Genomic DNA, 25658 nt, shown 5'->3' on the forward strand with positions numbered 1-25658 from the left:
TAGAGTCTATTGTCACTCTTTTTATTTTTATTTCATTTCAATTTCTTCTTAAAAGTTTTATTTTCAAATTTGGTTTTCTTTTCCTCCCCATTACTAATCCACCCTAATGTATGTGAGAATAAATCAGTGCATTATACAATTGCAATATGTTCATGTACTTGAAGAGATACAAAAGAACTGTTACCATTACCCCATTGTTGAATGGGCGCTTATTTTCGTTAAGTGTTGGCTGCATTCTCTCGACTTGAGTTGCCATGATAAGACTTATTTTCCATTTCCATTTGGTAGTAGCGTTTCCCCCATTGTTTTCCATTTACCCACCAAGGAGAAAAGTGTGATATTTATGCATGACAATGGCAGTACAATGCCTGTGGGTGTATGTGTGTGCAAGTATCTGTGGCATGAATTGAAGTGCAATTGTTGCCAGTGCTGTGTTACTTCTTCTGTTGCTGTCGTTGTTGTTGTCATCATTGCCGTTATCCTACATTTCAGCAACAGTCATTGTCAGTTATGGAGCTTTGGCTGTTTATTTGTCTGGCGTTGATAGTTTTGGCATTTCATTTTTAGAGATTTGTGTTTTTTTTATGGCAAAACAGATACAATAAACAGAGTATCTGTTTTGTTGTTCACTCTACTGCTTTTGCAATTGTTTATTTACATTCGTTGTCGTATAGTTTTTTTTTTGTAGTTTTGTTTATGACAAATGATATAAAAACTAATCGCATTTAGGGAGTATATTTTTTATGGGTAATTTATGCATGAGACTCTAGTAAATCAGTTGTTGAACTGAATTCTTTTTATGAAAGTCTTATAGGCGATTATTGAATTCAAATGGGTTGATGTTTTTCAAGAGTTTTGGACGTTGTTTATAGTAAGGATTTAGTTGATTGAATAGTAGAAATTTTTAAATTTCAAAAACATTTTGGTGGTAGTTTTAAGATATTGAGTAAATTGAAGTAAATGAAAAAAAAAAATACAACTTCACTAAAGAATACTTGGAATGTATATAAGTGAGTTTTTAATAAATTACTTTAAAACCAGTAAGGAAAGGCACAATTGGGCGGCGTTGACTATATAATACCCTACACCTTCCCTACAATTAGTATTTCGGGCAATAGATATAAGTATATGAGAGCTATATCTCAATATGAAACGACTTTTTTCGAACAGATCGTTCGAAGATTGTTGTTATTACGCCCACAGAAGTGCAAATCGGGCGATACATATATATGGGAGCTATATCCAAATCTCAACCGATTTTGATGAAATCTTGCAGAAAGGTTAAGATCGGTAACAAAACAATCCATGCCAAATTTTGTGCAGGTCGGCTTAAAATTGTAGTTACTACGGCCATTAAGGTGAAAATCGGGCGATACATATATATGGGAGCTATATCTAAATCTGAACCGATTTTGATGTAATCTTGCAGTTGTGTTAAGATCAGTAACAAAACAATCCATTCCAAATTTTGTGCAGATCGGTTGACAATTGTAGTTACTACGGCCATTTAAGTGTAAATCGGGCGATACATATATACGCGAGCTATATCTTAACCTGCACCGATTTTGATGTAATCTTGCACTTGTGTTAAGATCAGTAACAAAACAATCCATGCCAAATTTTGTGCTGATCAGTTGAAAATTGTAGTTACTACGGCCATTAAGGTGAAAATCGGGCGATACATATATATGCGAGCTATATCTTAATCTGCACCGATTTTGATGTAATCTTGCACTTGTGTTAAGATCAGTAACAAAACAATCCCTGCCAAATTTTGTGCAGGTCGGTTGAAAATTTTAGTTACTACGGCCATTATAGTACAAATCGGGCGATACATATATATGGGAGCTATATCCAAATCTGAACCGATTATGATGAAATTTTGCACATAGGTTAATATCAGTAATAAAACATTCCATGCCAAATTTTGTGCAGATCGGTTGAAAATTTAAGTTACTACAGCCATTATAGTACAAATCGGGCGATACATATATATGGGAGCTATATCCAAATCTGAACCAATTTTGATAAAATCTTGCAGGAAGGTTAAGATCAGTAACAAAAAAATCCATGCCAAATTTTGTGCAGATCGGTTGAAAATTTAAGTTACTACAGCCTTATAGTACAAATCGGGCGATACATATATATGGGAGCTATATCCAAATCTGAACCGATTTTGATAAAATCTTGCAGCTAGGTTAAGATCGGTAACAAAACAATTCATGCCAAATTTTGTGCAGATTGGTTGAAAATTGTAGTTACTACGGCCATTTAAGTGGAAATCCGGCGATACATAAATAAGGGAGCTATATATAAATCTGAACCGATTTTTACCAATATCGATAGCATTTGTTCTTGAGCTAAAACATGTGCAAAATTTCGTGATGATTGGACAATAACTACGACCTGTACCTTGATTACAAGAATGCATGGACTCACAGACGGACATGGCTAAATCGAATCAAAAAACCAGTAAGGAAAGGCAAAATTCGGGCAGAGCCGACTATATAATACCCTACACAACCGAGTATACGTAATATTTTTAATCTATAGCACTTATATTCAAATTTAGTCAGACTTTAATTTTGCATACCTATTGAAATATCGAACAAGTAAGAGCGTGCTAAGTTCGGCCGGCCCGAATCGTATATACCCTCCATCATGGATCGCATTTGTCGAGTTCTTTGCGCGGTATCTCTTTTTAGGCAAACAAAGAATAATGAATAAGAGCTGTTATGCTATTGGAGTTACATCAAGTCATAGTCCGATTCGGACCATTAATGAATTGAATGCTGAGCTGAACATTGTAGAAGTCATTGTGTAATATTTCAGTTCATTGGGATAAGAATTGTGCCTTGTAGGGGCTGAAGAAGCAAAATCGGTAGATCGGCTTATATGGGAGCCGTATCAAGCTATAGATCGATTCAGACCATATTAGACACGTATGTTAAAGGTCATAAGAGAAGCCGTTGTACAAAATTTCAGCTAAATCGGATAATAAATAATTGCGCCCTCTAGTGGCTCAAGAAGTCAAGACCCCTGATCGGTTTATATGGCAGCTATATCAGATTATGTACCGATTTGCACCATACTAAGCACAGTTATTGGAAGTCATAACAAAACACCTCTTGCAAAAGTTCAGCCAAATCGGATGAGAATTGCGCCCTCCAGCGGCTCAAGAAGTCAAGATCCAAGATCAATTTAAATGGCAGCTATACCAGGTTATAAACCAATTTGAATCATTCTTAGCACAGTTATTGGAAGTCATAACAAAACACCTCATGCAAAATTTCAGCCAAATCGGATAATAATTGTGCCCCCTAAAAGCTAAAGAAGTCAAGACCCCAGATCGGTTTATATGGCAGCTATATCAGGTTATGTACCGATTTAGACCATACTTATCACAGTTGTTGGAAGTGATACCAAAACACCACGTGCAAAATTTTAGTCAAAATCAAGTGAGAATTGCGCCCTCTAGAGGCTCAAGAAATCAAAACCCTAGATCGGTTTATATGGCAGCTATATCAAAACACTGACCGATTTGGCCCATTTGCAATCCCAACCGACCTACACTAATACGAAGTATTCATGCTAAATTTCAAGCGGCTAGCTTTACTCCTTTGAAAGTTAGCGTGCTTTCGACGGACGGACGAACAGACGGACGGACATGGCTATATCGGCATAAAATGTCATGTGGGTCAAGAATATTTATACTTAGACGAATATTTCGAGGAGTTCCAAACAGAATGACGAAATTAGTATACCCCAATTCTATAGTGAAGGGTATAATAAAACCTTCTACGATTTTCTTACGATGGTACAAAAATTTTGGCTTCTACAGCCTTAAAAGACGAAACGATTAAAAGATATATAGGGGAATTTTACTAAATCTGGTTCGATTTTAATGACATTTCTTGCATGTAGTGCGACGTCGAATAAAACAAATTGTGGCTACTACAGCTTTAAAAAGGCATATCGGATGAAAGATACATATGGGAGCTATATATAAATCTGATCCGATTCTGATGAAATTTTTCAAACAAATTGGGACGTCATAAAAAGCACTTCGTGCCAAATTTGGTAAAAATCGGACCCAAATTGTGCCTTCTACAGCCTTAAAGTTCAAATCGGATGAAAGTTATATATGGGAGATATATCTTAATCGGATCCGATTCTGATAAAATTTTACACACTAGGATGTCAAAAAAGCACTTCGTGCCCAATTTTGTAAGGATCGGACCAAAATTGTGTCTTCTACAGCTTTGAAAGACCATATGGGATGAAAGATATATATGGGAACTATATATAAATCTGATCCGATTCTGATGAAATTTTGCACACATATTGGGACGCAACAAGAAGCAAATTTGGTAAAGATCGGAACAAAATTGTACCTTCTACAGCCTTAATAGGTCAAATCGGATGCAAGTTATATGGGGGAGCTATATATATAAATCTGAACCGATTTAGATGAAATTTTCCACACACATTAGGACGTCAAATAAAACACCTCGCGCAAAATATTTTAAAGGTCGGACTAAAACTGTGGCTTCTACAGCCTTAAATCTGAACCGATTTTATTCAAAATCAATAGCGTTTGTCCTTGGGCCATTTCGGATGAAAGATATATATGGGAGCTTTATCTAAATCTGAACCGATTTTTTTCAAAAACAATGGCGTTTGTCCTAGAGCCAAAAAAGTGGCATGTGCAAAATTTCGTGACAATCGAACAACAAATACGACCTGCACTTTGATTACAAGAATACATGGACCCACAGACGGACATGGCTAAATCGAATCAGGAAGTGATTCTAAGCCCATCGGTATACCTATTAATGGGTCTACTTCGTCTCCTTCTTAACGTTGCAAACAAATACACAAATCTATAATACCCTGTACCCCAGTTGTGGTGTAGGGTATAATGATTCTGAGTCGATCGGTATACTTATCAATGGGTTTACTTCTTCTCCTTCTTAGCGTTGCAAACAAATTCACAAACTTATAATACCCTGTACCACAGTGGTGGTGTAGGGTATACAAATGTGGATTCCTAGAATAAAATCTTTAATTTTGAAAATGTTACTAAATTTTTTTCCACTCAAACTCAAAATTACATTGAAGTTCATAAGTGTGATTGTAATCAATTTTTAGCCAAATTTTCAGAGTGAGTTACCAGTTATCGGTTCACATTTTGACAATTACCTCCCATAATCTAGCTTACCCTTGGTCACTCTTCCTATATTTTTCTTGCATCCAACATTTTCAAGTATCTTTAGGTACATTGCCAAACAAGCCTCCCATCCCCTCCCAGTTGGGGGACAACTGTTTTTCGTTTGTTGAATATTTTCCATTTTATTACCTTACCAAGAGTATGTCCTGGTATGAAGGTAATAAACAACAGAAGTTCAAATACAGTTAAACAATGATATTGGCAACGGAAGTACAGACTATTTTTTGTAAATAAAGTTTGTTAATGAATCGTAAACACATTAAATATTTAATGATTATTTCATGACTACTGCACAACAACAGCAGCAACAAAATGTATACATTACATTAATAATAATAAAATTAAATTGTGTTTTCAGTATTCAAGAGAATAATTAAAGGTTCACCCGCATAAATATTCATAATGTAATAAAATTGTTGATTTAATTGTAAAAAAACTGTTGTTAAATAGCAAATATTATGAAACAAATACATTTTTAATGAGCGACATTAAAATGCGACAGAAAAAAATTATACTAATTTTTTGTTTTTTCTGTCTTCTCTTTACAGTCACAGAAAAAGAAATTAGACAATGGTAAGTTTCACAAAAACAAAAATCACATTAAATAGCTTTAAAGTATGCAAATCAGCTTTGAAATTCTATTTCCTTGGAGCTTTTAATGACCCAAAATCACATAATGATTGTATCTCTTTCACAGGCATAAAGGATTCCTGAAAGACTGTCCAAATGGTTTACTCACAGAGCAAGTAAGTAAACGTTTTTTCAATGATGCTACTAAAGTTCCAAAGTTTTCGAAGTAACAGTGTGATGGAATGTAAAGATGGTCTACAGAACATGAAATATGATTTGCTATGGTCTTAAGTGTGAAAGCCATTATCCCTTTACTATTTTGGACTGATATAATAAACATTTTTAAATCTAATTGAAATTCCATAAAATATCATTCAACAAGTTTCACCTCGCTTAATATAGGAAGAAAGCAAATTAGCTTATAACTCAGGGGTTTTAAAAGGCATAACGAGAAATTCAGTTAACAATTGCGGCTTTTTGGGGCTCCAAAAGTCAAGTCGAAATACCACCTTATATGGGAGCTATATCCAAATCTGAACTCTCATTTGCAATCCCCAATGAGCCATATGGGGCTATATGTTCGCCAGTTAGGCTTGGTCATTGATTTCATATATTTTTCATGGTGACCGGCCATTACGCCCAAAAACATGTAGGGCCTTATGTCCGCTTTAGTAGAGGTCATAACGCCCAATTTTTCTTAAGGCGTTGTGACCTGCATATACGCGGACATAACGCCCTATAATAAAGATAACAGAAAGCCCAAAAACATTGAATATTGTATTTAATTTTCATAAAAATATTCGGGCCGTAAGCTCGAAATGGGCCCTGAATCCTAGGATAGTCCACTGGCTCTACAGAAGCGTGATTAGACCAATACTTACTTACGCCTCAGTAGTTTGGTGGACTGCAATGGAGAAAAAGAGCAACATAAGGACCATACAACAGGTTCAGAAAACATCTTGTCTTGGCATAAGCGGAGTGATGAGGACCACGCCCACCAGTGCACTGAAGACAATTCTAGATACCCGACCCATTGACATAGAGATTAAGTGTGAGGCAGCCACTGCGGCTATGAGACTTAAAACGATGGGAGAATGGATTGAGGATGGGAGCAGCTCAAACCATCGCGGTATAATCGAGGCGACGATAGGAAACCTGGAAGAAAGGGAAGAGGTTTCCGATCGGATACCTGAGATGAACCTTGTAGTCGAGTGCCACGCACTGCTGCCATCGGCACAGACTTGGATTGACGGAACCCTAGTGTTGCCATCTTGAAGATCATGTTACACGGATGGATCAAAGCTAGAGGACAGAGTAGGCCTGGGGGTTTACATTGAAAACCCAGAGACTGACATCTGTTTTAGACTGCCTGACCATAATACGGTCCTACAGGTGGAGATCCGGGCGATCACGGAATGCGTGAAGTGGTGTGGTGCTATCTCGAGGACGTCGAGTCTGAACATCTTTACCGACAGTAAAATTGCCAAAAGGGCAATAACAACCAGGACGGTAAGGTCACGAACAGTCTTGCAGTGTAAGAAGGAGATGAACGCCTTCTCTGAGGATGGCACAATCCGTATCGTTTGGGTGCCGGGCCATAACGGAGTAAGGGGAAATGAAAGGGCAGAAGATTTGGCGGTGAAGGCCAGAGGACTGCCGTCAATAAACTTGGTTAACGGGTCGACGCAGTCCTAGTTAATGGAGTGGGCGACGAATGCAAATGCAACATTGTGGAACATCAAACGGTCGGTAGGACGGCGAAAACCTATGGGGGATCCAGATCGTGAGAAGACGAGGCTATTACTGAAAGGAAGCAAGAAGGAGGTCAGTAGTCCTATGTGTCATAACGAGACACATAGGACTACGAGCTCACTTATGTAAAATCGGTGCGGCAAGTGATAGCATGTGTAGGGCATGCGGGGAAGATGATGAGACGTTGGACATTTCCTTTGTCATTGCCCGGCATTCGCGTCCAACAGATACCGGTACTTAGGTGGAGACACAATATCCGACATGAACCAACTTAGGGGAGTAACATTGAAAACAATTAAGAATTTTGTAAGTAGCACGGAATTCCTAACTTAAAATTTTCTTTTTAGAGGTTACTTTATAGTTTTTAGAGCGCACAACAAGCCGTGAAAATTGAGATTTATTTTGGCTCAAGAAAGCAAATCCAGGGTTCACTTTATGTGGGTTTTCTTCTTACGCTCTTGACATATATATTGGAAGTCATACCTAAAGGACTTGTGTCAAATGTTAGGTTGAAAGAAAATTGAGGCATATGGAGGCTCAAGAAGACAAAACCGATGATCAGTTTATGTGAGGACTATGTCAATTTATAGACCTATTGAGATAATACTTGACACAAATGATGGAAGTCTTAACAGAAATCCTTGTGCAAAATTTCATCCAAATCGGATGAAAACAAAGGCTTTTAGGGTTCACAGGCCGATTTTGACTATACTTAGTTCTGATGTTGGAAATCATAACAAAAGTCCTTTTGTAAAATTTCAGTCAAATCGAATAAAAACTGAGGCTTCTAGGAGGGGCTCAAGAATAAAAACCTGGTAACTGTTTATATGAGAGCTATATCAGTTTATAGACCGATTCGGATCATACTTAGCACAAATATTGGAAGTCATCACAGTAGCCCTTTTGCCAAATTTCAGCCTATTCAACTACAAATTGAGGTTTCAAGGGGTTGATGAAGTCTAATTCGAGGATCAGTTTTTATAAGGGCTATAAATTCAGCCCAATCGGATGAAAATTGAGGGTACTAGGATCAACAAGTCAAAACCGGGGATCGGTTCATATGAGGGCTATATCCAAATTTTAAGAAATATAACATTTTTGCCATACCCAACAATCAACATCTACAAAAAGTATTTATGCAAAATTTCCGTCCCTACGGACGGACATGGCTAGTAAGATAGTGTTATAGGTGTTATAAACAGAATGACTAGATTAGTACATCTCCCATTTTATGGTGGTGAGTATAACAACGAGCTAAGTTCAGCCAGGCCGAATCTTGGGAACCCACCACCATAAATTCTACTAAAATTTTATACAAAATTTTGCCAAATCAGATAACTATTCCTGTTTCCTAAGGTTAAAGTTATCACATCGGGAGATCAGTTTATATGGAAGCTAAATCAGGTTGTTCACCGATTAAGACAATACATAACACGGATGTTGAAAGTCATGAAAAAACACTACATGCCAAATTTCAGCCAAATCTGGATCTATTAGTACTATTTGCAATCCCCAACGAATTACATTAATAAGATGGACAGGCTGACAAACGGAGGGACATGGCTAGATCGACTTAGAATGTTCAGAGACCACACTATAAGCTGTCTCCTTGCCTGAAACCTCGTTTGGTATTGAATGTTTCGGAGTTATTCTTTCCTATTCTTACTGAAGAACGTTTATCAGAAAGTGTTATCCTGCAGAGTATTTTTAATTTTGCAATGATACCAAACACAGGTATGGCTTGAAATACCTTTGAATGTTAAGGGCTATCGAAAGAGGCTTTTTAGTCAACATAGAGATGGTTAGATTTGATCTGTCCTTCTCGGGTCTTTTCCAGGATTTGGCGCAGTGTGAATATCTGGTCTATCGTGGATTTACCAAATCTAAAGCCGCATTGATAGGGCCCAATTATCTCATTAACTTTAAGTTTCAATCTTTAGCACAGTACGCTCGAGAGTATCTTGTATGCGATGGTGAGAGAATTATTCCTCTGTAGTTATCTAACTCCGTCTTATTTACTTTCTTGTGTACGGGACATAGTATGCTAAGGATCCAGTCATCGGGTATGCGTTATTCGCGCAAACGGGCTGATGCATACGCCTTATCCACGTGCCACCTTCGCTCTTAAATAGTTCAGTGGGCAACCCATCGGCTCCTGCTGCCTTGTTGTTCTTCGGTCGGGTCACTCCAAGTAGCAGTGGCAGTAGGTAAACATTTTCATTTTGAAAATAGGTAACCATTTTTTACCATCACCTCTTTGCCGCCATCGTCCGATACTAGCAGCTGGAAAAAGTGTTCTTTCCATATTCTTAGCACGCTTTTTGTATCAGTTGCCAGATTTCCTTCTTTGTCTCTGTAGAAGAATGTTTCTGCACCAAAGCTATCGGTTTGATGTTTGATTCTTTGGTAGAATTTTTGGACTTCATTCTGACTCCTGTACATCTCAACTCGCTCACACTCACGTCCCTCTATTTCCTTTGACATTCTGCAGAATAGAAGTTTCTCCTTCTCTCCCGATACCTCTCCTACATGTTGCTCTGTGTACCGACACTCTTGGTCGTACCATGGGTATCTTGGAGAAAGCTTTTGGTACCCAAGTACGGATTTAGCGGCATTTCCCATGTAGTGGGCAATGGATTGGTCGATCTACCCAAGTCTCTCGAAAGCACCCCAACTTTCGAAGGAATAAAGCTAGGTGCTTAAACTTTTGGAGGTCGGTTGGGTTTGATAAGCTGCCATATAAACCGATCTCGGATCTTGACTTCTTGAGCAATTCATATCCGATTTAGCTGAAATTTTGCATGAGGTGTTTGATTTCCAACAACTTCGTCAAGTATGGTCTAAATCGGTTCATAGCCTGAGAAATTTCCCCTATAAGCCGATTTCCCGATTATACTTCTTGAGCCTCTAGAGGGCGCAATTAATATCAGATTTGGCTGAAATTTTGCTTGAGGGGTTTAGTTATGTTTTTTAACAACTGTCCTCAGTATGGGTTAAATCGGTTTATAACATGATATAGCTGCCATATAAACTGATCGGGAGTCTTGAATTATTGAGCCTCTAAAGACCGTTATTATCCGATTTGGTTGTAATGTATAGTCTAAATTGGTTCATAGCCTAATGCAGCCCCGCTATAAACCGATCTGCCGAGCCTCTAGAGGTGGCAATTCTTATTCGATTTGGCTGAAACTTTACAGGGGGTTTTTTGCTTTGACTTCCAAGATCTACGTCAAGTGTGATCTTAATCGGATCATAACCTGATATAGCTTCCCTATTAACCGGTCTTCCGATTATACTTCTGATTTCTTATCTGATTTTACAATTTTTCTTGAGGTGTTTCGTTATGTTTTTCAACAACATTGCTAAGTCTGATCTAAATCGGTTTTTAACTTGATATAGCTTCCACATAAACTCATCTGGAATCTTGATATCCTGAGCCTATAAAGGCAGTTATTTGACGATTTGGCTGGAATGCATGGTCTAAATCGGTTCATATATAGGTCCCATATAAACCGAACTCCCGATTAACTATTTGAGCCTCTAGTGGGCGGAATTCTTATCCGATTTGGCTGAAATTTTGTATGAAGTGTTTTGGTTTAACCATCAACAACTGTGCCAAGTATGGTTCAAATTGGTTTATAACCTGATATAGCTCCCCTATAAACCGATCTTTTGATTATAGTTCTTGAGCCTCTAGAGGGCGCAATTATCCGATTCGGCTGAAACTTTGCATGCGATGTTTCGTTACGACTTTCAACAGCTGTATTTAGTATGATTTAAATCGGTTCAGAACCTGAACCGATACCCGATTTACCGATTATACTTCTTGAGCCTCTAGAGGGCGCTAATTTTTACATTATTTTTCCTATGACCAATAATGTACGGGCCAAATAAGTTCTGAATTGATCTCCCAAATTTACTTCTTGAATGGGGCGCAATTATGATGCGATTTGTTTGATCTCCAACGATTTCTACTATGATCTCCAACATCCACAGTATAGCCCGAATCTGTCCGTAACCTGGTAAAGCTCCAATAGCATAGTAATTATTTTCCATTATCCTTTATTTGCCTATAAAGAAATACCAGACAAAGAAGGCCACCGCAGCGCAGAGATAAGCATGTCCGCCTATGACGCTGAACGCCTGGGTTCGAATCCTGGCGAGAACATTAGAAAAAATTTTCGGCGGTAGTTTTTCCTCCTAATGCTGGCAACATTTGTGAGGTATTATGCCATGTAAAAGTTCTCTCCAAAGAGGTGTCGCACTGTAGCACACCATTCGGACTCGGCTATAAAAAGACGGCCCCTTAGCATTGAGCTTAAACTTGAATCGGACTGCACTCATTGATATGTGAAAAGTTTGCCCCTGTTCCTTAGTGGAATGTTCATGGGCAAAATTTGCATTTGCAGCCAAAGAACTTGACAAATGTGATCTATGTTGGAGGGTATATAAAATTCGGCCTAGCCAAACTTTGCTTTTACTTGTTTTATGTTGAGATATAATGCTACTAACTACCATTAAATTTTGTTGATGGGAATTTTGAGTTGTGAAGTAAATTTAAAGACTTCAAATGAAGCCTATGATTCTCTTAAGTTAAATTTTTAAAGTTAAATCATAAAAAGTCAATACAACCCTTTTCAACTTATCCAACATTGACCTAATTCTATTGCCTACCTTCCATCACACTGTTCCTATTAAACAGGAAAAAAAGCAATCAAAAATTGCAAAACTATCAAAACTAAAGTTGAACACAAAACTTTGTTTCGCCATGAAATAATATTAATAATAAAAAACTTTGTTCTTTCTTCCCTTTTTTTCTCATTTTTTCTTTTTCTCCTTGGATGGTTTGAAAAAAATAAATACAAAAAAATTAAAATTTAAATACGAATTTATTTTTACGACAAAACTGGGAAATTTTTGCATGCAATAAAATAAATCCCTTACCTTGTATTACCATTAAATCCTATTTTCAATTACTTTTCTATGGAATTACCAAAATTATGACTGTTGTTGTTTTTGTTGATGTCATTTGCCAACGGAAACAAATTTTTAAATTTTAAATATGCTTTGTTGTTTCCGTTTCCTGCCATGAATTCATAAATGTATATGTGTTTGCTTGGTGCTTTGATTGTGTACGTATGTGGGTGTGTGTGTCTGTGGGTGGGTTTATACACATGCCTCGCCACATTATGCTGAACAAATAAAAAATAATTTTGTAAACAAAAACAAAATAATAACAACAACAACAACAATGATGTTACTTCTTCTCTTTTATTTTGTTACATGTTTGATTGAACGAATTGTTGCCACACTGCTCGTGTGTAACATAAAAATGTACTGATTTCATGTGTGCATGCGTGTATTTGTGTTTACTTCAACTACCATTGTGGTTGATCACATATTTGTGGTACACACTACTGTTGCTCTGTGCTCTATGGCTATGACTGTGGCTATGGCTGCCTTATATCGGTTCCGTTTCCGCTTCTCCTCCCTGATGATGATGATGTGGTGGTGCCATGGTTGATGACGGCTATGATGATGATTATGGTTGGCACTGCTGTTATTTTGAATGTTCACAATGTGACTCGTGACGCCATTGCCTGTCATTTTTGGGCGCCACTAAATTGTTTGCGCGTGTATTTGTGGTCTTTGCACCATCAAATGTAACATCATCAACAACGACAATAACAACAAAATTTTGACACATAAACACGCACACACACACACCACACCAAACCTTATGACTTTTGTTCGTTTCATACAATTCTTGGCTAACCCATTTCTTTCATTCAATTTTCGTTTTTGTATGTGTGTATACACATTTGTTCATTTATTCCCTTTATGTTATTTTGTTTGTGTTCTTTTTTTCGACCATTTTCTTTCTTTGTATTCACTTTTTGCTGCCCTCCCCCCCTGGTCATAAATCATTTATTTAATTTTTGTATATTTCACTGTCGCCTCCTAAGGGTTTTATTAAAATCTACAAACAATTCTTCCCCCAAGGAGATCCCAGCAAATTTGCCTCATTAGTGTTCCGGGTATTCGATGAAAACAATGTAAGTATTAAAATGCATATCCACCTACATACATACATGAAGTACGTATTTGCTTGATTTTATTTCCACACTAAGCTTAATTTCTTTGTTTGAATTTCAAATAAAATTTTGGCTATGTGGGCGGCGTGCCTTTTTTTGTGAAATTATATTTTAATTAAATCATCATTTTTATGCTGGCAATTTCATATGGGCTTATATGGGAATATGTAGCATAATTTCTTAAACACACACTTCACGATTGCCGGTTTAATTACACTGGTCTACAAATAGTTAAATATTTCAAAAGTAGATTCGCTTAGAAAGCAGTTTAAATTAAGCGAGTAGGGAACGTTCAACAAACAGACAACACCCAGCGGAATGAGAAAAATCAAGGAAAAAGGCGTTAAGTTCGGCCGGGCCGAAATTTGGGTACCCACTACCTCGGATATATATGTAAAACTCCTTTCATCAAAATTAGGTGAAAATTTCATGCCTAAAGCCCCATATCAGTTATATCAAAATATGTTCCGATTTGGACCAAATACTAATAAGTACAATAGCTATATCTAAAAATAAACCGATCTGAACCATATACGACACAGATGTCGAAAAGCCTAACATAAGTCACTGTGTCAAATTTCATTGAAATCGGATTATAAATGCGTCTTTTATGGGGCCAAGACTTTAAATCGAGATATCGGTCTACATGGCAGCTATATCAAAATCTGTACTGATTTGGGCCAAGTTGCATAAATATTTGGAAGAGCCTAACACAAAGCACTGTCCCAAATTTCGGCAAAATCTGACAATAAATGCCTCCTTTATGGGCCCAAAACCTTAAATTGAGAGATCGGTCTATATGGCAGCTATATTCAAATCTGGACCGATCTGGGCAAAATTGAAGAAGGACGTCGAAGAGCCTAATTAAACTCACTGTCTTAAATTTCAGAGACATCGGACAATAAATGCATCTTTTATGGCCCCAAAACCTAAAACCTAGATACCGGTCTATATGGCAGCTATATTCAAATCTGGACCGATCTGTGCGATATTGTAGAGGTATATCAAGGGGCCTAACTTAACTCACTGTCCCAAATTTCGGCGACATCGGACAATAAATGAGCATTTTATGGGCCCAAAACCTTAAATCAAGAAATCGGTCAATATGGCAGCTATATCCAAATCTCAGCCGCCTTGGCCAAATTGAAGAAAGATGTCGAAGGGCCTAACGCAACTCACTGTCCCAAATTTAAGCAAAATCAGATAATAAATGTGACTTTTATGGGCCTAACACCATAAATCGGAGGATCGGTCTATATGGCAGCTATATCTAAATCTGGACCGATCTGGGCCAAATTAACAAAGGAAGTCGAAGGTCCTAACACAACACACTGTCCCAAATTTCAGCGAAATCGGATAATAAATGTGGCTTTTATGGGCCTAATACTCTAAATCGGAGGATCGGTCTATATGGCAGCTATATCCAAATCTGGACCGATCTGAGCCAAATTGATGAAGGATGTCTAAGGGCCTAACACAACTCACTGTCCCAAATTTCAGCAAAATCGGAAAACAAATGTGGCTTTTATGGGCCTAAGACCCTAAATCGGCGGATCGGTCTGTATGGGGGCTATATCAAGATATAGTCCGATATAGCCCATCTTCGAACTTAACCTGCCTATGGACAAAAAAAGAATCTGTGCAAAATATCAGCTCAATATCTATATTTTTAAAGACTGTAGCGTGATTTCAACAGACAGACGGACGGACATGTCTAGATCGTCTTAGATTTTTACGCTGATCAAGAATATACAATTTGGCAATATATGCTTTATAGGGTCGGAAATGGATATTTCGATGTGTTGCAAACGGAATGACAAAATGAATATACTTTCCTTCCTTCGGTGGTGGGTATAAAAAGTAAAAACGCGTTATGTTCCGAACTATGAATCATTCTATTTTATTAAATCTCTACTACCATATCCATAGTTATATCTAAAAAGGGGCTGGTATGGATCATATTTTATTCTGGTCCCGAGAACTCAGGCAATAAACCCACTTTTTATGGGATTAAGAACCTAAATTGGAAGATCGGCCTATATTGAAGCTATTTCTATATGGTCTTTTCTGGACCCTATTTGGGCCGGATCTCGAAAGGCTCACTCACTATTTCAAATTTCAGCGAAATCGGATAACTTATAAAGCTTTTATGGGTTTTAGACCCCTAATCGGCAGATCTATATGGCAGCTATATTTAAATATCGTCCGATCTAAAACACATTTGGGTCGGATGTCGGGAGACTTAAAACCAATTCACTATTTAGAATTTCATTGAAATCGATTGGTAAATGCAGATTTTATGGGCTTCAGGCCCTTCGACCGCAGATCGGTCTATATGGCAGCTATATCTAATGTAGTCCGATCTGAACCATATTTGGTTCAGATGTTAGGAGTCTTAGTACAACTCACTGCTTAAAATTTCAGTGAAATCAGGTAACAAATGCAACTTTAATGGGCTTCAGGTCGCTATATCGGGAGGCTTAAAACGACTTACTATTTCCAATTTCAGCGAAATCGGATATTAAATGCAGCTTTTATGAGTTTCATACCCTTAACCGCCAGATCGGTCGTATTAGCAGATATATCTAAATGTAAGTCGTTCGATACCATATTCGGTTCAGATGTTAAGAGTCTTAATAAAACTCACCGCTTCAAATTTCAATGAAATCGGGTAACAAATTCAACTTTAATGGATTTAGACCCTAAATCGGCAGATATAGCAGCAGCGGGACACCCAAAGCAACACACTGTTTCAAATTTCAGAAATCGGGTAATAAGTTTCAGACGCTTTATCGACAGATCGGTCTAAATAGCAACTATATCTAAATATGTTCCGATTTGCCTCGTTCAAGAACTTAACCGGCGTGCAGCAAAAAGAAGTATATGTGCCAAATTTCAGCTCAATATTTTAATTTTTGAAGGCCGTAGAGTGATTAGAACACACGGACGGACGGACGGCCAGACGAACAGACAAACGGACATCGTCAAATCGCCTTAGAGTTTTAGGCCGTAGAGTGATTAAAACACACGGACGGACGGCTAGACGGACGGACGGCCAGACGGACGGACGGCCAGACGGCCAGACGGACGAACGGTCAGACGGACGGACTGCCAGACGAACAGACAAACGGACATCGTCAAATCGCCTTAGAGTTTTACGACCATCCGAAATATATATACTTTGTAGGGTCGGAAATGGATATTTCGATGTGTTGTAAAAGGAATGACTATACCCACCACCATAGGATGCGAGTATACTAATATAATAATATAGTCATTCCGCTTGTAACACCTCGAAATATAGATCGAACGCGTAAAGCTTGCCTCTTGATGTTTTGCACAGACACCTAATATTGAAGTAGGTCGTTAGGCATTGCAAATGGGCCATATCGGTTAAGATTTGGATATAGCTCCCATATAAACCCATCTTCCGATTTGACTTCTTGAGCCCCTAGAAGCCGCAAATTTTGTCTAATTTTGCTGAAACTTTGCACATAGTGTTTTGTTATGACTTCAAACAAATGTGCGGTCAAAATGGTCAACATCCAGATATAACTCCCATATAAACCAATCTCCTGATTTGACTTCTTGAACCACTGGAAGCCTCAATTTTCATCCGATTTGGCTGAAAATTTTCACATAGTGTTCAATAATGGCTCTCAAAAACTGTGCCAAGTACCGTCTAAATCTGTCTATAACCTGACACTGCTCCTATATAAACCGAACTCCCGACTTGAGCCCCTCGAAGCCGCGATTTTTATCCGATTTGGCTAAAATTTTGCATAGAGTATTCCGTTATGACTTTCAACATCTGTTCCAAATACGGTCCAAATCGGTCTATAACCAGATATAGCTCCCATATTTAGCAGAATCCATGGTGGTGGGTTCCCAAGATTTGGCCTGGCTGTGGTTTCATCGAAATAATGTACAAATTTCAAAACCCAAGGATGGCCTCTTGGTAGGATTTTCAGGTTGGTCACTGCGGCCATTCGTCGTGTCAAATCATTAATTTTTTTCTATCAACCAACACGCAGCGGTTGTCCCCTATGAATTCAATACATTGCGTTGGTGAATGGAAAATAGAAATTGGAGGAGGGAAAAGGATGCAGTGTTTATTGATTTCACTTTAATTAGCTATGACAGAACATTTGTTCCACTACCCGAACGTAAAATAGCCTTCCAAGCGCCTTGATCGTCTGCACTCATTCTAAAATCTCTGACACCAAGTTTCGAGGTGTCTCTCACAACTTGATCTTTCCATCGGGCTTTTGGTCTTCCCGGTTTGCGTGTACCACCGTGTTTGCCTTCAAAAGTCTTCTTTGCTGGAGCTTCTTCATCCATTCTGACAACATGACCTAGTCAATGCGGTCATTTTATTTTGATGCGTGTAACTATGCTTTTTTCGTCATACAGCTCATACAGCTCGTGGTTCATATGTCGCCTATATTCTCCATTAACGTAAACTGTTCCATATATTCTACGAAGAATCTTTCTCTCAAATACTCCAAGCACTGCCTCATCTGCTTTCACAAGTACCCATGCTTCAGAACCATATAACAACACGGGTAGTATCGGTGACTTGTATAGTGTAATCTTCGTCTGTCGAGTGATGGCCTTGTTTCTAAACTTAATCCAAAGTAGCATCTGTTTGCCAGTATTATTTTTCGCTTTATCTCAAAACTTGTGTCATTCGTTTCGGTTACGGCGGTACCGAGGTAGATAAAATTACTGACTATCTCAAAGTTGTGGTTCCCAACTTTCGCCATTTTCCTTATGTGCTCGGGTTTACAAGATGTTTTGGGAGTTGAAACCATCAGTTTAAGAAAGTCTAAGCACTTGAATGCTTCTTTCGACCCTTTGAATACATGTTTAGCCCAACGGACATTATTTTTTATCTTCATGCCCTGAATATCAAAAGCTTCTGATTGCTCAACATTTATACCGTTGATAGACAGAGCTGATCGTAATAGGTCAGCGAATCGATTCATTCGATCCCACTTAGAAATGGACAACAAAACCTGGCAAAGTGTATCGTCCATAATCCGCCTCTTGTCCACAATCTGTCGAAGATCTGGACTATGGTCCAATGAGTACGAATGACAGAGATTACTGGCATCTGCAAATGAGAAGATCGTATTCGATGTCTTACTCAACAGATCGTTGATGAAGATAAGAAAAAGAGAAGGAGAAAGGAGCCCTGGGGTACACCTGTGGTCAATTTATGCTTATTGGATGAGAACCCATCTATAACGACTCGTATAGTGCCATCTCTGAGAAAGCTCGAAATAAATCGAACGAAGTCATTACCGGCACCAAATGCGACAAGCTGTGATAGTAGTGCACCATGCCAGACCTTCTAAAATGCCTTGAAGATATCAAGAGTCACATACGTAATCTCATCAAACTGGTGGATTCAGCTACTCCAACGCTCCGACAGAAATGCCATGAGGTCGCCTGTAGAGCGGTTGAAGAGTTTAATGGACGAGCAAGCGTCGAAGAACACTTGCTCAAGACAAGTGTTGATATGCCATCCGGGCCCGAGGATTTATTTCCGACGGGATTCTCTAAAATCCTTTGAACTGCACGAGTTCAAAGGGATATCTGTGGCATGGTGTTTCAGTTTGGACATGAGTTTTTGAGAGAAACTTTTTTATCGCGGCGGCATCACTAAGTCTACCGACCTGTTTGCAGAAAATCTTTCAGGAAGCACATTTTGCCTCTCTGATTATCTTATGCCTTGACCCGTGTGTAATACACATCCCAATATACTTCCGGCGTTTTTCTTAGGCTGATTTCCTTTCTCGAAGATGACAACTATCTTTGAAAGACCCTACTATTGCAGGCAACGCTTCCCAGCCGGATATCACGCAACTATTCCCCTTTATCGAGTAGTTGAGTGCTATCCAGCTGGGAAGAGTTGCCTTACTGGATAAAACATATGCTAAGGAACAGGTGGATAAATTGTCTGTCCCATGACATAAATATAAGGGAGAAAGGGGCGCAAGGCACGCCATAGGGGCATGTTATCGCTACTCCTATGGGAGAACACCATGTATTGTATAACCTATTACTTGAAATGGGTTTCTACCGGGTAAATACCCCATGCTAAAAATAAATACCTTTTTTGGTATTTATTTGAGTATTTAGCATGTCCGCCTATGACACTGAACGCCTGGGTTCGAATCATGGCGAGGCCATCAGAAAATGTTTCAGATTTTCCCCTCGTAACGCTGGCAACATTTGTGAAGTACTATGCCATGCAAAACTTCTCTCCGAAGAGGTGTAGCACTGCCGCACGCTGATTTTGGTACACTGATTTTGGTAATAAAATTCAATGATTTGCAAGCGTTGCTCGTTAGTAAGTCTATTCATGATGAAATGTCAAAGCATACTGAGCATCTTTCTCTTTGACACCATGTCTGAAATCCCACATGATCTGTCAAATACTAATGCATGAAAATCCTAACCTCAAAAAAATCACCCTTTATTATATGGTCGCAAATGGATATTTCGATGCGTTGCAAACGGAATGTTAAATGAATATACCTCCTATCCTATGGTGGTGGGTATACAAATCTTGTAGACCAGTGTAGCACAACAACTGCTCAGTGCGAATTTTAAGCATAATTAAACATTAACCCTTACCGTAAAATATAGAAGTGGCAACATATGGCTATTATTATTCGCACACGTAAGTGAACGTGCCAAAAATTATGTTTTTATATTAAGCGTCTTAATTTCCTTGACACATTTTTTAGTTCCGCGCAGTATAATGCTTCTGGGGTTTGCTAAGAATTAATTAAAAATTCTTGCAATGCAAACCAGGTGTTCGTATGGGATTAAAGCAACAAAGAAAAACGGATTTACTTGCTTGGCTCAATATTTAAACACATATAAGGGACCCTAGATTTGTATACCCTACACCACTACTGTAGTGCAGGGTATTATAACTTGGTTCATTTGTTTGTAACACCTAAAAAGGAAGAGAGATAGACCCATTGATAGGTATACCGATCGACTCAGAATCACTTTCTGATTCGATTTAGCTATGTCCGTCTGTCCATGTTAATTTGAGTACAAACTTCAGGTCGCTATTTTCATCCGATCGTCTTCAAATATGGTACGGGCATGTTTTTCGGCCTAGAGACGAACTCTATAGAAATTGGAAAAAAATCGGTTCAGATTTTGATATAGCTTCCATATATCGATTTGCAGTAAAACTTCAAATAAAATGGTCATTTGTAAGGCGATTCGTTCGGACGGCAGGACGGATTTTCTTATAACTATCGCAATTACTGGTAAATTTCGTGGAAATCGGTTCAGGTTTGAATATAGCTCCCATATATATGTTCGTCCGATTTGCAGTAATAATGAAATGAAAAAAGGTCATTTGTTACCCAATTCTCTAGAAATTTAGTACGAAGGATTTTCTCTTGATTCTCAACATTACTGGTGAATTTTATTGAAATCGGTCCAGATTCAGATATAGCTGCCATATATATATATATATATATATACCGCCCGTTTTTCACTCCTAGAGCCACTGCAAGCGCATTTATTGCCCAATCTTCACAACATTTTGTACAACGCTTTCCTCGACGACCTTTACAATATCCATAAAGTTTGGTCGAAATCGGTTCAAATTTAGATATAGCTCCCATGTATATATTCGTCCGATTTTGAGAAATACTGCAATAAAATTCTCATTTCCTAACCGATTCTCTCGAAATTTTACCAAAAAGTGCTAATTTGTTAACCGATTCTGTCGAAATTTGGAAGGAAGGATTTTATTATGACACTTAATATTACTGGTGTTTTCACATATCAATGAGTGCCGAATCAGGTTTAAGCTCAATGATAAGGGGCCTCTTTTTTATAGCCGAGTTCGAAAAGCGTGCCGCAGTGCGCCGCCAGATTTTACACGGCAAAGTACCTCACAAATGCCGCCAGCATTAGTATAAACACCGCTGAACACTTTGTCACCACTCCACCCCAGGCATTCAGCATCATAGGCTGACATGCTAACCTCTGAGCAACGGTGGCCTCCAAACCTAATGGTTTACCCAGGCTTTTGCATATTTTACATTTAAGATAATTTGAGTTTTGTCTTCTTCTTGAATCTGCATATAACTCAACCCACTCTTATTCTATCAATTTACAAATTTAATTTACTCGATATGCCATGCTCCCATTTATCAAATTTCATTAAATTATTGCAGTAGCTCTTTTTTCAGGCATTATTTATGCTCATTGTTGTGGTTCGACATTTCCGGTATTGGATTTTTTTTTTTGCCCCCCACAACATTAATGTTGGTTGTTACATTTGATAAATGTTGTATTTTTTCTTTCTATTTTATATTTGTTTATGCTCCTATTAACATTTTACCCATATTGTTTTTCTTTTCTTCTTTTCCGGTGCTCTTACAATCCTGAATTTCCGGATGCTGCGTTACCATCTTGATGCTGCCTTTACCGTATATCCATATCCAATCTTTATGTACCGTTTTCTTTGGATGTGTAATTTGTGGTGTACAACCTCAGGACGGTTCGATAGAATTTGAAGAATTTATACGCGCTCTCTCGGTAACATCGAAAGGCAATTTGGATGAAAAATTACAATGTAAGTGCAAAAAAAAACTCACAAACACCCACTCTCACACACAAAACCAAGGCGAAGGAAATACAGGCAATATCGAAAGCAACGATTAAATTCTTAATGTAAATGAGCCATATAAATTTAACACACACATTCATAAAAATATGACCATACCGTAGGGCAAAGGGAATAAAATGAAAAAAAAATTAAGAAGAATGTCGAAGGGCCCAACACAACTCACTGTCCCAAATTTTGGCGACATAGGACAATAAATGCGCCTTTTATTGGCCCAAAACCTTAAATATAGATATCGGTCTATATGGCAGCTATATTCATATCTGGGCCGATCTGGGCTAAATTGAAGAAGAATGTCGAAGGGCCCAACACAACTCACAGTCCCAATTTTCGGCGACATCTGACAATAAATGCGCCTTTTTATGGGCGCAAGACCCTAAACCGAGAGATCGGTCTATATGGCAGCTATATCCAAATCTGGACCGATCTGGGCTAAATTGAAAAAGGATGTCGAGTGGTCTAACGAAACTCTCTGTCCCAAATTTCAGCAAAATCGGATAATAAATGTGGCTTTCAAGGGCCTAAGACCCTAAATCGGAGGATCGGTCTATATGGCAGCTATATCCAAATGTGGACCGATCTGAGCCAATTTGACGAAGGATGTCGAGTGGCCTAACACAACTCACTGTCCCAAATTTCAGCAAAATCAGATAATGAATGTGGTTTTTATGGGCCTAAGACCCTAAATCGGTGGATCGGTCTATATGGGGGCAAATGAAGATATAGTCCGATATAGCCTATCTTCGAACTTAACCTGCTTATGGACAAAAAAAAAAACTCTGTGCAAAATTTCAACTCAATATCTCTATTTTTAAAGACTGTAGCGTGATTTCAACAGACAGACGGACGGACATGGCTATGTATAGAATATATATACTTTATAGGGTCGGAAATGGATATTTCGATGCATTGCAAACGGAATGACCGAATGAATATACCCCCATCCTTCGGTAGTCGGTATAAAAACATATGCAAATGCAAAATTTTCCCATGAACATTACATTAAGGAATAGAGGGCAAACTTCTCGCATATAAAAAAGCACACTGATAAAGGCCTCCTATTTATAGCCGAGTCCGAACGGCGTTCCGCAGTGCTACATCTGCAGTTTTTTTAAGGCATAATACCTCACAAATGTCGCCAGCAAAGGGAGGAGATAACCACCGCTGAAAATTTGTTTCTGATGTTCTTGCCAGGATTCGAAACCAGCGACATCGCTGGACAAGCTTATCCCAGGAGACCACTTATCTTTGTGCTAATACTTGAGTCGGACCTCCCTCATTAAGATGTGCGAAGTTTCTCCCTGCTCCTCAATGGAATGTTCATGGGCACATTTGCATATACCGACCAACCGATATAAATCCTTTGGCCCATAAAAGGTGAGTTTTTGAACCGATTTCGCTGAAATTTGGTACAATGGGTTGTTTTAGACCCTTACATAGCCTTCTTGAATATGGTGTACATCGGACTGTAAATGCAAATTGCAAATGCAAATTCAAGTTTAAGCTCAATGATAAAGGGCCTCCTTTTTATAGCCGACTCCGAACGGCGTGCCGCAGTGCAACACCTCTTTGGAGAGAAGTTTTACATGACATAGTACCTCACAAATGTTGCCAGCATTAGGAGGGGAAAACCACCGTTGATAATTTTTTCTGATGTTTCGCCAGGATTCGAACCCAGGCGTTAAGCGTCATAGGCGGACATGCTAACCTCTACGCTTCGGTGGCCTCCATCGGACTGTATTTGGATATAATCTCTACATGGCTGCTGAGGGCCACCGTAGTGCAGGGGTTAACATGTCTGCCTATGACGCCGAACACCTGGGTTCGAATCCTGGCGAGAACATCAGAATAAACTTTTACTGATGGATATCCTCTCCTTATGCTGGCGACATTTGTGTGGTACTTTGCCATTTCAAACAAGTAAGGAAGGGCAAAAGTCGGGCGGTGCCGATTAAACAATCCATACCAAATTTCGAGCAAATATGTTCAAACTGTAATAACTACGGTTGACATATGACAACATTATTGCAAATTAATCAAAAATTTACGAACATATATAAGGGAGCTAAGTATAAACCTGAACCGATTGCAAGGAAACTCCCCAGATATTGAGGAAGTCGCAAAGGAAAGCGTTGTGCAAAATTTTGGCAAGATTGGTCGATAAATGCGCTTGCAGTGGCTCTAGAAATGAAAATCGGGCGTCATACATATATGAGAACTATATCTAAATCTATACTGATTTCCATGAAATTCAACAGTAATGTCCAGAGTCAAGAGAAAATCCCTCCTGCAAAATTACGAGATATTCGGTTAACAAATGAGCACTTTACTGCAATATTTCTCAATATCGTACGAACATATGTATGGGAGCTATATCCAAAATCTGAGCCGATTTTTTCCAATATCAATAGGCTTCGGTACTAGGCAGAACAACATAACTCAACCAAATTTTGAAACGATCGGCAAAAACTGCGAACTGTAGTTTGTAGACAAATTAACATGGATAAACAGACAGACAGACAGACGGACATGGCTAAATCGAATCAGAAAGTGATGAGTCGATCGGTATGCTCATCAATGGGTCTATCTCTCTTCCTTCTGAGTGTTACAAACAAATGCTCTAATTTATAATACCCTGTACCACAGTTAAGGTGTAGGGTATAAAAATTCAAAAAAAAACCAACGTCAGTTTGCCATTGCCTTAACTTCCTTAGTTTTGCAAACTTTCTAATTTTTCAGACACCTTTGGGTTCTTGAGGAAAATCCCTTTCCGTAATAGTGGATCAAGCAATACTGTAAAGTTTTCTGTAAAAACATCGCAAAAACCAATTTTTTATGATCGTATAAAATTCAAGGTCGTTTTCAACACCAAAAACGCTGTAACTCCTTCATTTTTTCGAATTTCGAAATTTTTCCAGCATTCCGCTGTTCGAAATTTGAAGAAGCTTCGTACAATAAACAGAATTACTTAAAAATTCACATTTTATTTTTTTTTGCATTTGTTTAGCATTGGCTAACCCCTTAGAAAATTTGCATTTTTGATGCGAAAAAAATTTTTCGACTTGAGTATACAGTACCGAAGATTATGGCAAAAAAATCGGATTAGTGCAACTTCTATGATTTTTCTCCAAAAAAAAGCTCAAAATCGCATAATTAATATCTGAAAAATGCTAAAAACAATCAAGGAGGGTTTGAAATTCCTTTAACATCTCTTATTTTGCGAATTTCAAATTTCTGAGGACAACGTTGGATTCGCAAAGAAAATCTCTTTCCGTAATGGTGTTGTACGAAGCAATACTCTTTCGTGTTCACTTGAAATCTTAAGAGTATTGTTTCAAAA

At 38.3% G+C, this 25658-nt stretch overlaps 1 protein-coding gene across 5 annotated transcripts in view; it reads left to right on the forward strand.

Annotated features, from left to right (window-relative positions):
• Nucleotides 1-25658, forward strand: part of LOC106081174 (frequenin-1) — a 350182-nt gene that overhangs the window by 282460 nt on the left and 42064 nt on the right. For all 5 annotated transcript variants that reach the window (XM_059366355.1, XM_059366352.1, XM_059366350.1 and 2 more), the window contains 4 exons: nt 5779-5803; nt 5928-5976; nt 13519-13608; nt 22189-22267. In XM_059366355.1, the coding sequence (XP_059222338.1) occupies nt 5779-5803; nt 5928-5976; nt 13519-13608; nt 22189-22267 (243 nt within the window). The remainder of the gene's footprint in view (nt 1-5778; nt 5804-5927; nt 5977-13518; nt 13609-22188; nt 22268-25658) is intronic.

The sequence above is a fragment of the Stomoxys calcitrans genome, chromosome 4 (genome assembly GCF_963082655.1).
Source record: "Stomoxys calcitrans chromosome 4, idStoCalc2.1, whole genome shotgun sequence".
NCBI lineage: Eukaryota > Metazoa > Arthropoda > Insecta > Diptera > Muscidae > Stomoxys > Stomoxys calcitrans.